At 34.8% G+C, this 14027-nt stretch overlaps 1 protein-coding gene across 1 annotated transcript in view; it reads right to left on the minus strand.

Annotated features, from left to right (window-relative positions):
• Positions 1-14027, minus strand: part of ORC3 (origin recognition complex subunit 3) — a 58026-nt gene that overhangs the window by 30744 nt on the left and 13255 nt on the right. The window contains exons 7-11 of the mRNA XM_058566670.1: positions 13001-13131; positions 11167-11326; positions 9843-9956; positions 5325-5458; positions 4775-4838 (exon numbers count right to left, since the gene is read on the minus strand). Of these exons, the coding sequence (XP_058422653.1) occupies positions 4775-4838; positions 5325-5458; positions 9843-9956; positions 11167-11326; positions 13001-13131 (603 nt within the window). The remainder of the gene's footprint in view (positions 1-4774; positions 4839-5324; positions 5459-9842; positions 9957-11166; positions 11327-13000; positions 13132-14027) is intronic.

The following is a 14027-nucleotide window of genomic DNA, read 5'->3' on the forward strand; positions in this document are numbered from 1 at the left end:
CTGTCTCATACCAAGTGGTTTTCTAAGCCTCCTACAAATTATGTTCATTATTAACTTGCCACAGTATTTGAAAAACCCATTTCTGATTTCTCGAACACAAATAAAGAACCTTAGGCACCTTCTCATCAGTTTATACTAATTCTTCAAAAAAGTGTCATGGAAAATATGTGGGCTTTGACATCAGGCCTGGGTATTAATGCCAGATATTCCATTTGCTAAATGTGACACTTTAGATAGGCAAGTTGCTTAATCATTTGGTGACCCTCTTCATCTATACAAAGGGATAAAAACATCTGTCTTATGTGGTGGCTGTGACTCACAATGAGACAGTGCATAAAAACTATCTACTAATTGGGAAAATCTGTTAATATTCCTCCATTTCCCCAAAACATTTGCTTATGGAAAGGAAGAGAATTTTTCACTATTTAAAAAACCTTTCCAGTATTTCAAGGCCTAGTGTTTTTTATTATCAGATAATGATGACAATTATGCAAATATGATATAAACCCACAATCATCTTCAAAGCTCTCCTTAATATCTGACTTGAAACAAAATTTCAGGCACAAGCAATAATAAAAATTGTATCTTGGGGCTGGCCCCATGGCTTAGCGGTTAAGTGCGTGTGCTCTGCTGCTGGTGGCCCGGGTTCGGATCCCGGGCGCGCACTGACGCACTGCTTCTCCGGTCATGCTGAGGCGGTGTCCCACATACAGCAACTAGAAGGATGTGCAACTATGACATACAACTATCTACTGGGGCTTTGGGGAGAAAAAGGAGGAGGACTGGCAATAGATGTTAGCTCAGAGCCAGTCTTCCTCAGCAAAAAAAGAGGAGGATTGGCATGGATGTTAGCTCAGGGCTGATCTTCCTCATAAAAAAAAAAAAAATTCAAAAAAAAATTGTATGTTTATAATCACGGTGTGTTTGAAAGTTCGGTTTAAGGCACTTTTGACAACTCAATTTCTCGTGAAACATAGTTTCATAAATTAACGGTTTAAATTTAAAAAAATAGAAGGCTCAATTACTACAGCAACACTATGGGGCAAAAACATAGTAAAAATACATGCAGTCACTGTTCCTGCTATTTCATCTAAAACCCACAGTTGTCTAACATAATAATTTACCTATCTTCAATTAAACCTATGCACTAAAATTTTAATGAGGAATCAATGACTTAACCAGTCAGAAAAAAATTTATTACTAATTGTTTAATGGACAAGTAAATACAATCATAGCTCTAGAGCCAAAAGAAACTTTAAAGATTATTTGGTTAAACTCCTACTACAGGCTTTGAAAGCTATCGAGTCATCAGAAGTTTACATTAATGGGAGCTTGTGCAAACTTATTTTGCTTAAAGTTAGAAGAATTTGATAGTTAAATGTCAGAGTACACCTTGTGGCCATTGTACTCAGCTGCACTGTACAAGTGTTCAAGGGTCAGACTACTCAAAAATGAGAAAATGCACAGAATCTTTAGTCTTTCATCAGCTGTATATGGCCTTCTAATGTCCCACCTTAGTTTGAACTTCCTAGTGAATCTTCTACAAATGTACATGATTTAGTTAGCTGAATTTTTAAATTTAAAAGTACATTCTCAAAAAACCCATTCCTTAAGTTTAGGAAATACAAAGCAGGCATACAGTTTTAAAGCAATATCTATGAAACTAAGCGTCCATAATTTTAAGGGAGTTGAAGGATTTTTTTAACATCTTGAGTCCAGTGAGAGCATAATTGAGATGAATCATTTGTTTAAGCTGGGATTTTGTAGATTACTTCTACGCTTAAGAAAACAACATAAGGAAAACAATAAACAATATTCCCTTCTAGGGAGTCAGTCTAGTTCAGTGGTTGTCAAAGAATGGTCTCCAGACCAGCGACATCAGCATTAACCTGGAACCTTGCTAGAAATGCAAATTCTTTGGCCTTACCTCAGAGCTACAAAATCAGAAACTCTGGGGATAGAGAGTAGAGAGCAAAGTAGATTTTTAGGGCAGAAACAGTCTAGATATAAAAAGCATAAATTTCTCTCGAGTATGCTTTGAGGTCTATGTCTTAGAAATCTGAGTGTAGAAAATGGGTACAAAATGATAAACTCTAATGATACACATGTCTATATAACTATTTAATCTATATGACTATATAGGATAGAGTATTATATGTAATATTATATATAGTATGTATAATACAGAATATTATAATATATAAAACTATGTATTTATATTAATTTTTTATCATAGTGAAAAATACATAGTAACAATATTTACGAGATACATTTATTAAAGTTTTATTGTTATATCTGTTTTAAACTCTCACTTGCTGAACAGACTCTGATTATCACTAACCCTATGAGGAAATTATACTAGGAATTACTATTCGATTTTATAGAAAGGAAATTGGGTAAGTGATTTTTTTAAGTCCACATGGCTAATGAGTAGCTGGAGTTCAAATGCAAGATTTCTGAAGTCAAGATCAGGATCTTCCCCCATATCATGCAGTACCGTATTACTGATTATCATGTGGAGTTTTTTCCAATTTTTTTATTATGATAAAATACACATAAAATTGATTATTATGTGTTTTAAAATAAAACTATAAAAAGAGAAAAAGAGGGGCCAGCCCAGTGGCACAGCAGTTAAGTGCATGCATTCCGCTTCAGCAGCCCAGGGTTCCCAAGGTCAGATCCTAGGCACGCACCGACGCACCGCGTGTTAAGCCATGCTGTGGTGGTGTCCCACATAAAGTAGAGGAAGATGGGCACAGATGTTAACCCAGGGCCAATCTTCCTCAGCAAAAAAGAGGAAGATTGGCATCAGATGTTAGCTCAGGGCTGATCTTCCTCACCAAAAAAAAAAAAAAAGAGAAAAAGAGCAGCATATTATAATAAGAATAAAATATTCAAAGATACTTTCACTCTACACTAGAAAAATCAACAGACAATTGATTAATATTTTTCACAGACATCTTCTGTCCTTTGAATTTAGCAGGTAGTCTGCAGATAACTTTTTCAGGGTAAGGATACAAATCTTTGTGCTCCTTCATATTTCTTACCATGTGAGTCTCAAGAAAATATGCCTTTAAATGACAAAATATACAATCCTAAAACGAATACAGCAAAGATAATAACAAACGGGACTGATTAAGTGCAATAAGAACAAGAACAGTATAAATAAAAGCATAGATAAATGTCAGGCTATTTCTATAACAGACTAGCCTAGACATTCTCTCCCTTTGTCATCTCAATGGTTAAAGGTATTCATTAAAAATCTATTCCTGGCTTCTGAAAATACACTCTTGACAGAAAGTTCTAGCAGGAAATGTGCTTGGCAACTAGCTGACTCTGCAGAGAGCTAATCTATCTAATCTTAAAGACGCAGTAAACAGGCACACATTCTTTTCCACTGGTTCTTAAATTTCTTTTCTACCAAAATAACCTGCATTACAGTTTGAGGACTTCCGATACTGCTCTGAAAAGGTTACAGAGTTTATTAAAATGACTATTAAACTCAATCAAGAAGTCATTTTAGACTATGGACCAGAGTGGAGCCTGCATTAGAAATAATGTTTAATAAAAGCCATTCTCCATTGTAATGTTGTATGTCAATTACACCTCAATTAAAAAAAAACCATTCTTAATATTTTTTGAGAATTTGCAAAAAGGTGGTAAATTAGTATTTAGAACTATATAGAACACACGACCTCTAGGAACTAACATTCTTTTATTCAAAATTTGAAAATAGTATGTATCAGCAAAACCACACATAGCACTAGGGTTTAACTTCAATCTCATCTTCATTTTATTACAATTTTCTAACAACTTTTTCCCAAAAAAGGCATGAAGAGTATGAAAATAAGTGTGACATTATACATTTCTAATTGTCCATCAGTGAGGGGCTTGTTAAATAAAATGAAGGTATATTCATTGAATAAAATACGACGCCACTCTTTGGTACTGATATGGAATGATTTCCAAGATTAAGTGCAAAACAAAAGACGGTGCTGAATAGTGTATATAATATACTTATCTTCTGTAAGAAAGGGGAGGAAACCCCCAAAATACATACAATTACTTGCCTGTGTGGAGAATATCTCTAGAATGATATATGTAAGAAACTAATAACACTGGCCGTATCCAAGGAGGGGAAGTGGGTAGCTGGAGGATAAAAGTGGGAGGGAGTCTTTTCACCGTATATTATCTTTGCCTTTTGAATCATGTACCACGTCCAAGTATTATTTATTCAAGAAAGCAAAAAAAAAAAAACTCCTTTTGATATTCCCTATGTTGTATGGCTAACTCATAATTTTGTAAGCTCATTACTTTTTTCCTAGCATTATATTATCAATATATAATGATATTTTTTCAAATGAAATCAATACTCAGCAGTGGGTCCCTAAGCTGCATGGCTTCCACGTGCTTTTATTTATGACAGCCTTTAACAGAACATTAAAATGAGATTGACTGCAGCTTCCAAAACTGCTATAAGGAAAGAAAATTGAGATCTAGAAGTGTATTCAAAATAGACCACAGGAGAAACCCAGTGATATAGTTAAATTTCTTCTCAATTGAAAAAGTCTTATCTTTTAGAACTAAGGTTTTGTGTCATCTTTAATAGTCACATTCCTATATGATCATCAAAACCCACTACTTCATTGTGCAAAGCATATTAGGATGTACAGATATGTTTTATAAAATTAACTCAATAAATATTATGTGCATATTCTTTTTCATGAAGAAAAAAAAGAGAATAAAACTGAAAGAAATACATCCACATCCCTACCTTCAAAAATCTCTCATCCGTCAATAGCGCAACTTGCTTTTCTGAAGCTTGCTTTTCCACATACCTAAAATTTTTACCATCCCACACACAAAGAGAAAATTAGACATTGTAAATATTTGAATGGCATAAGAGGAAAAAGAACTACCTAGACTGGTGGCTACATTTTTTATTTCTTCTCAAAAATAAATTCAAGATGACAGTCATGGTTTAATGGTAATTTTTAACTCCTTAAATCAGCTGTACTTCATAGTCTAAAGGTCTAATCACAAACAAAGGCCATAAACTCCAGAAATAGGAAATGTTATTTACAAAAAGTAACTCTAGAGAACCTGCAAATTATGTCCCCTTGTAAAAATATTTTTCTTTATGCCAGATTTTCACATCTAACAAAGATATCTCACGATTAAAAACGGAAGGGTTTTATTTTGCTCTGAACAAAATAAGAAGGTTACTTTTCCTTTCCCCCCTTCAAAAATACCTGGATCTGAGATCCCTTATTTTACCCTAAACTCTACTACAAGATGCGTTAAATAAGTACTTCTCCTTTTACCTCCTAAACGATGGAAGACGTCGGATGTTTTCACACTGGTTAGCTGATAAAAAATGTACTCTTCTCCTGGCTTCTGGGAGATTGCAGCACAGAACACTGAGAGGCTGGGAATAGAAATGCTCTAATAGAGAAAGCTAAAAGAAATGGGAAGATTAAATATATTTGTTATGCTTTGGCAGTAAATAATTTGCCCTATGTCTGCTCCATTTTAAGGTTTCTTTTTTTAAACAGCAAAAGTATTTATGGCACTTATTTAATAATGTCACAATAACACTGCAAACAATGCATACATAGCTATATACCTTTAATATTTTAAGGCTCCAATTTTGTGGACAAAGTGAGAAAATTGTAATCTCTGATGTATAGACTAAAAGAAACTAATATAAATGGACAGATAAGCTATCTGCAGAAGCAATTTACAATAACAGTGAATGCTGTGGGGATGAGACTGGGGTGTGATCTAAGAGTCTAATAGCTGCCCAAGTACTCATAAGAAAATACTGATCTAAAATCACTGTAAAAACTGGTCTGCTAAATAAATAAAAATGCTACAATGGTAGAAGCTTTGCCTACTGATAAAAGAGAATAATGAAAAATGAGGGATGGCTAAAGAAAATGTATCTTTTTAAATTGAATTTTATTTCATGGAGGAAAACAAAGTACAGTATCTAGTAGATATAAGTATTCTAGTAACTAGAATGCTATGGTCTCCAGAGTACAAGGGGGGATGATTTTCCAGATTCTACCATAGCTTGTAAGATATATCTCACAAAACCATCCAAATGTTAAAAACTCTGACTCTAAGCGACATTCTCATGACCAGTTTGGTTATTCCAAATACCTTGATACTGGAGAGAGTTCCCTAGACAGCGGACAAAACACATTCTGGTCACTGGAAAATGGCATTTCCCATCACAAATTAATAAGTTAACATACTAGCTTATATATCAATCTTAAGGTATTTGAGCTTGATCCTGCCCAAGTAAACTGATAATGAATTTCTGAGCCCATAGAGCTGAGGATCAGCTATCCAAGGCTAGACAAAATCCTCCAAAATAGTCCATTCTGGAAGAAGTATAAAGCTGTAAGGCAAAAGGGCCAGCGTAACTTAGAAACAAGTACAAAATAGAAAGTAACTGTTCATGTCAGGTGCTAAATTATTTTAGCACATATTAATAATCTTGTTTCTTACTTATATTTTCCAATTATATTAATGTGATAATCTTTATTCTAATGTTAACACCACTTTTTAAACATGAGAAAAGTAAAAACCAAATATGCTAAGGGATTTGCTGAGGAGGAGGAATGGAAGGAAGTCACATGCATTATAGTAGAGCTATAAATAGGATACGGAGCCAGTATTACCTAACTATTTTTTCCAATTGTGTTCTCACTATCTGGGTCAATTAATAAGTTAGCATATCCACCTAACGATGGAAGGACTTAAACATATACAGAATGATTATATACCCTATTACACCTCCTACAGAAATCAGGACTTACACGTATTTCCCACTGATGACTAGGAACACTGGATGAATGGAGTCTAAAGGCTCTGCCACTTACTAGCTATGTAACCCTGGCCAAGCTACTTAACCCAAGCCTGTTTCTTCATGTGCAAAACTGAGGATAATAATACATATTAATGAAACAATGTAAATACTTAGTAAAGTGCCCAGCACAAAGGAGGTGCTTAGTCAATTATCAGGAACCTATAAAATCATATAATCTGATCCCCTTTTTTTTTTTTGCCAAGGAAGATTCGCCCGGAGCTAACATCTGTTGCCAATCTTCCTCTTTTTTTTTTTTGGTTTGAGGAAGATTGTCCCTGAGCTAACATCTGTGCCAATCTTCCTCTATTTTGTATGTGGGTCACCACCACAGCATGGCTGATGAGTGGTGTAGGTCCGTGCCTGGGATCCAAGCCCACAAACCTGGGCCGCCAAAGCAGAGTGCACTGAACTTAACCACTATGCCATGGGGCTGGCCCCCTAATCCCTATTTACAGATGAGAAAACTGAGACCCAGAGAGATAAAGTAATTTGGTTAATGTCTTTTTCTTCACTCACTTTCTCAATGGTATTTGAGACTACAGTTTATATTTCTTAAAACTCCTTCTTCCCTTGACTTCAGTCATACTCTACTTTCCACTGGCTTTCTTTCCTGTGCTTAGTCTGCTTTTCTATTGCTCACTCTTCTATGTCAGCGTGCCTTAGGGTTATACCCTCAGTCCTTTCCTCTCTCCTCTGGGTGATGCCTCATCCTCATTACATGACTTCAACTACCACCTTTTAATGATAAATCCTAAATATTTCTAGTCCAGATCTTTCTCCTGAGTGCCAAATCTTTATATCCAACACACCCCAAATTAACCATATATAAAAAGAAACTCATCCTTTTCTAACAAACTGGCTCTTCACTTGATATTAACCTGTACTCTTAATAAATGATACCAACCTTGCATCCATCTGCCAAGCTAGAACCTGTGTCTGTCTCTATGCTCCTCTCTTACACACCCTATGATCCACTTAGTCACCAGGTTCTGTCAATTCTATCTCATCCTCAAATTTGCTTCCTCCTCTCCAGTCCCACTATCATTAGCTTAGCCCTTGTCATATCTTGTCTACATTACTGCAATAGCCCTCTAATAGATCTCTCTCCCTTTACTGATGCCTTTGCCTGGAATGTTCTTCCAGGTTTGACCCAGCTAGCTCCTGTTCCTTACGATACACTTGCGCTCTCCTATGGAACCCCCAGGCAGGTTTCCTTCATAGTGGGGACTACTCGGAACTGTAACCGTGGGTTTACTCTTCCGCTTCCTTCACTAAACAATGAGCAATTTGAGGGCAGAGATTTCTTTGTTCTCTGTATCTCCAGGGCTCAGCATAGTGCTTGGCTCATAGGAGGCTCTTGATGATACTTATGAATAAATAAATGAATGAATGAAATAAATGAGAGAAGTAAATTAGAAAGTTATTATATCTCAGTATCATTTAATTTCACATATTGCTAAGGTAAACAATATTTTCTTGCTTTAAAATACTTTTTTAAATTGTTTTTCCTTTTTTTTTTTTTGGTGAGGAAGATTGGCGCTGAGCTAACATGTGCTGTCAATCTTCCTTTTTTTGCTTGAGGAAGATTGTCCCTGAGCTAACATCCATACCAATCTTCCTCTATTTTTTTGTATATGGGATGCTGCCACAGCATGGCTTGATGAGCGGTGTGTAGGTCTGCGCCCAGGATCTGAACTTGTGAACCCCAGGCTGCCCAAGTGGAGTGCACAAACTTAACCACTATACCACTGGACCAGCCCCTAAAATACTCTTTTTAAAAAGTATAATTTGAAAAAAAACACAAACACATATTAGCCATAAGAGACCACTACAGTGTTTTATGTGGAGGAAGAATACATATGAGAAATAATTTATAATCTTCAAGGCACTACACAAACATGAGGTACTATCATATTGCACTTTTGTAGTGAAGGTTACTAACACATGGGTTTCAATGAACTTGACAACTGGCATGTGTTCACAATGACTACACTTTGCTAAGGTATTTCAGGTAGTTGCCAAGAGAACGGAATAATATTAACTTTTAAACAACTGGGGAATGGGGTCTTTTTTTAGATTAGAAGAGATGTTATGAAGCTAAGTTCACGAATTTTCTTCTGGCAATTCAAGAAACCTTAGTGAAAATGTATTTCCAATATATAAGAATAAATATAAATGAACAAGCATATATATATGTGCAGGAGACAGCAAACTATAGCTCATAGCCTACTTTTGTATGGCCCAGGAACTAAGAATGATTTTTACATCTTTAAAGCGTTATTTAAAAAAAGAAGAAAATGCAACAGAGACCATATGTAGCATGCAAAGCCAAAAATATTTAATATCTGGTCCTTTACAGAAAAAGTTTGCTGACCCCTCATATATAGCATTTCCTAGGTAGACAGTCCATAAGCTTTCATCAGACTCTCAAAAAAAGGCCCCTTCCTCCTCACCCACAAAATGGTTAAGAATCACTAGAATGGAGGGGGGGGTCTTTTTCCATGTTTTTTTTCCTGAGGAAGATTCACCCTGAGCTAACATCTGTTGCCAACCTTCCTCTTTTTTTTGCTTGAGGAAGAACAGCTCTGAGCTAACATCTGTGCCAATCTTCCTCTATTTTGTATGTGGGTCGCTGCCTCAGCATGGCTGACAAGTGGTGTAGGTCCACATCCAGGATCCAAACCCGTGAACGCAGGCCGCCAAAGTGGAGCGTGCCGAACTCAACCACCAAGCCACGGGGCCGGCCCCATCATTTTCCATTTTTGACACCTGAATTAATGTATTCTCTATATTTTGCTGCAAGGTAACAAACGAATGGTAGAACCTAGAATAATACAACTTGACTTTACTTATTCTAGATTTTGCCATTTAAAATGCCTTAATTATCAGCATAAATAGTTTGAAACAACATGCAAATTATTTAGAATCAGCTTGTAAATTTTCAAACCCATTAGTGTCTTCTTACCTGAAGTCCTTTTATAAAGTTCTGAATTGAGAAATCATGATACAAAAAGATGTTGGTCAGAATCTGTAACACTTTTTCACTTAGCTTAAAGGGAAATTGAGTTGTAAGAAGCAGCTGTAAGAGAGAAAAGGGGGTCAAGGACATACGCCTTGTTAGTCTTCACTCTTCATACATATCAAGTATAAAGAATGAGGCAAAGAATGATACTATGACAGTAACTATGAAAGCTATAATGGTAGCTAGGTTTTTTATGTCAAATATCAATCAAAATTTTAAATTAATTTACACAACAGTAACAACAACAAAAAGAAGCTATTCATACTACATCTTCAGAATCAAAGATGTCCATCATCTCCCATCCAAGTCCTATAACTATATAATCCCTTTTCTCCCACCAGAAGCCACTGAAGAAGCTGCAGGCTTTGGCAATTCTTGTTATCAGATAAGATTTCTTTTTCATCCCTACTGATACACATTAATGAAGAGTAACACATTATGTACTGTCAAATGAGAAACCCAAAATTAAAAGATATCTATTTTAAAAACGTAAAATAGCTAAATTTGTATCATTCAGCTAGTTTTCAATGGCCTATAGTGAAGATTTTACATCCGAAAATGAAAAGTCATACTAAGCTTTTTAAACGGAAGCATAGTTACAGAAGGCCAACTGAATTTGGCCACAAACAAGCAATTTTAAATACTGTAGCTGGGTCAGTAAACCAATGGATACCACCTTTACAGGAAAAAAAATGTAGAAGTGGCTAGTAAATAAATGGAAGGTTGTCATTAGTTCACCTTACACAAGCAGCATAAAGCACACCTTAAAGAAGCTGAGTCTAGTAACAATTTGTGGAAGGTCAATACTAAAGAATCGTATTTCTATTTAGGTAGAAACAGAACTAAGGTCTGGGAAAACATTAGTATTTATTTTTTTGTCAAGAGCAGCATGACAGGAAGGAGTCCACTAAAAACTTTAAATCATTTTATATACAATGTAAGAGTCAAAACATTGTTATTGTTACTAGGAAGCCATTAAATTCTATAAAACTTTATTTTAAAAACCTACAATTTTCTATTGAGTAATTACTGATTGGTAGATAGATATAGAAAGATATGATCATTCTTTTCATAAGCTTATATTTTATCTGAAGAGGCAATACCATAACACTATAAAAATCATTAATAAAAATATTAAAATATGTGAAGGAATATGTTTAATATCATACTCTGAGAGATGTAGAAATTTATTACTAACATTTACATTTATATTCTATTCTTGGCAGTTTTCTTATCATCCTATTTCACTGGTAAAATTTTTTTTTACCTTATCAAGTACTGTAGTCAGGTGCTCCTTGCAAGACAAAGATTGGAAAAGTTCTATACACAACAGAGATGATACTGCATGAGGAAGCAACCGATGGATGATAATAGGAGATGTGGCAATTCCAAAAATGAGTATTAGTGGAAATTCATGTAGATGTTGACTAGTTTTCAAAGGAAGACACAAAAGTGGAATTTCTTCAGCAACTATATTTCAATACATCATATTTCAAAATAAGACAACTTTTATTTTAATGCCTACTGATAAGACACTGCCAAGCAGTATCATTCTAAATACTAAAATGTTCTAGGTCACTCATTTTCCTCTGTTAAAGTAACATAGAAATAGTTATTTCCCAGACATGCTAGCTCTGAAATCAATCTTTTAATGGATCTTCTCATTTTATAAATAAGAACACAGAGGTCCAGGGAGATCAAGTGCCTTCTTGTAAGGTTATACACAATCTCAAATGTTAGAAGAGGTGTTAGATACCATTCAATTTAACCTCTCACCCAAAGTTTGAGCCCTACTTACATTAGACATCCAGCCTATGCTTTAAGAGTTCAGTGACATGAAGTTCACTAATTCTCAAGGTAACTTACTCTATTTACGGACATTTCTAACAAACACTATGTCATCCAGTCATGACAGCTAAGAATTAGAAAACTTCTCTTACACATATGTAAGACATATTTTTAATGGACATCATTAAAAAATGTTCTATCCTTTCCTCACATTCTTAACTCAAACTTATTGAACATGATTTATTCTTAGCATTACCAGTATGAACACAAATGACTTCCACAGCGTAAAACAGCACTATCTTTGAAAGCTATTGCAGGTCAGAGCCCTCTGTATCATGGCTAATGACTTTGCTTGCTCCCTCCTGTTAGCTATTGCTTTTCAGTATTCTAGCTGTATGCAGTTCTACCTTCATAGGAGTAAAGTGCCTGGACTCTGTTACTGTTCTAAGTTCTTCTTTACTTTTGATAGTAAAATTAGTCACAAGTCTGAGCTCCAAAAGAAGTAAAGCTTTTCTGTCACTATTCTGTACTGTGTGTTTTTCTAGCATGTTAAGCGGTTTAGCGTTAGCATTAAGAAAAGTCTTAGGATTAGTTTAGTTGCAGTGGGAAAATAAAGACACTATCAAGACAGGAATTATAAATATAATAGTAAATTATAACACAATATAGCTTTAGGCAAATGTAGCCATAACTATTAAGCAACATACAGTAGAAGCCAAAATAAATTTTATCCTAAAAAATGTAGCATGGGAAATGCATGTCACTGGATTTTTAAAAATATGGTTAGTTACTTCAATTCTGAGTCAAACAGGATTGCTTTGAAGATCCAATGAGATCATGAAAGTAATTTCTCATAGAAATATTATATAAGATAATGTTATTTAGAAAACCTTCTGGCTCAGTAGAGCTGTATGTAACTCAGAGCTTCTAAGGTGGGATAGGTATTAGAAAATAAGACCTGACAAAAATATCTCAACCTGGAGCAGTTTATCCATTTAATGGGCAAGTAAGAGACAGACAACCTAGGTGAGAGAAACTATTTTTTACTGCCTTATCATGATCATTGAAAACTGGCTAACTTTCATCTTTTGATTCTCATTCTTAGGTCAAAAAAGCAAAGGAAAATCTGATAGGAGGTCTTTGAACATTCAATTATAAGGAATTTGAAATCATCTTGGTTTCCATCCAGTTGGTATTAAAATGAAGGTTAAATTGCCATTCATTTTATCCAAAAAAGGTTGCTTTTTAAGTTAGAAGTTATATGTTTTCTTAAAAAAAGACTTCTGGCAAAAGCCAGATGATATACCATCTACCTGCTGATAATTATGAAGTCTTGGAGTACTTTTGTGGTGAAGCTTTCCATATCCTTTAAGATAAGCACAACAGGAGGAGACTGCCATTGGCTAGAAGTCCTCTTTTTCCTTGGCATTTTTGGGTCTGTCTTCTTTGAAGCCATTGTGGAAAGAAAGAATCAAAAGTAAGCCTTACTCCCAGACAATGCTATAATGCCACATGCTGATATATCTCCCTTTACATTCCACAGTAACATTGTTTCTTTTATTTTTCCCACATATTAAATAGAAACTCATTCCAACAGTTATTAGCAGAATCTTTCTGTGTCTGACATGGGACTAATAACCAAGAAGAAAAAGTAATAACCAAATAATAGAAAAAGAAAAAGTAATAACCAATAACCAAAAGTAAAATCTATAACTCATATGAAATATTTATATTTTCTGCTATCTGAGAAAATGACAGGAAAAGCATGGAGAGAAGAGAACATTTTCTGTAAATTTGATTTATCTGTTGGTAGAATGTCATGTTTTGCTTTGCTTTAAGGTAAGAACTAGTATTTTCAATTAAAAAGCATAATGAATAACACTACTTGCTGCTCTGCTACTGTGAAATTTCAAGTTGAAAAGCATCTTAAATATCATCTGGTCCAATCCCAATCTTTTAAAGATACCTGACATAAATTACATGTAGCGTTTGATTTCTAGAAAGTCTAAAATTATGCATCAACTTAGATATTATGGTAAGCATTAAACCCAGTTTAATCCCTATATAAAGCAAAATGAAACTTTACTTATGATGACTTCAGCAAATATGTTTATCAGAAAATGTCACCACAGTATTTTTTCCCATACTACTTGGCTACACAGCATCATAAACTACGGCTGTGGTTTTATGGGACAGTTACCCATGAATCACGTAGGTTATTCATTTTCACCAGAGACTGTCACGGTAGAATGGAACTTCTTTTTATTTATCTGCTTGTTGAACACACTTTACTTACAGAGCATTTATTTTCCAAGTATTCTAAACATGGAACAAATTAGA

This window comes from Diceros bicornis, chromosome 23, assembly GCF_020826845.1.
Source record: "Diceros bicornis minor isolate mBicDic1 chromosome 23, mDicBic1.mat.cur, whole genome shotgun sequence".
NCBI lineage: Eukaryota > Metazoa > Chordata > Mammalia > Perissodactyla > Rhinocerotidae > Diceros > Diceros bicornis.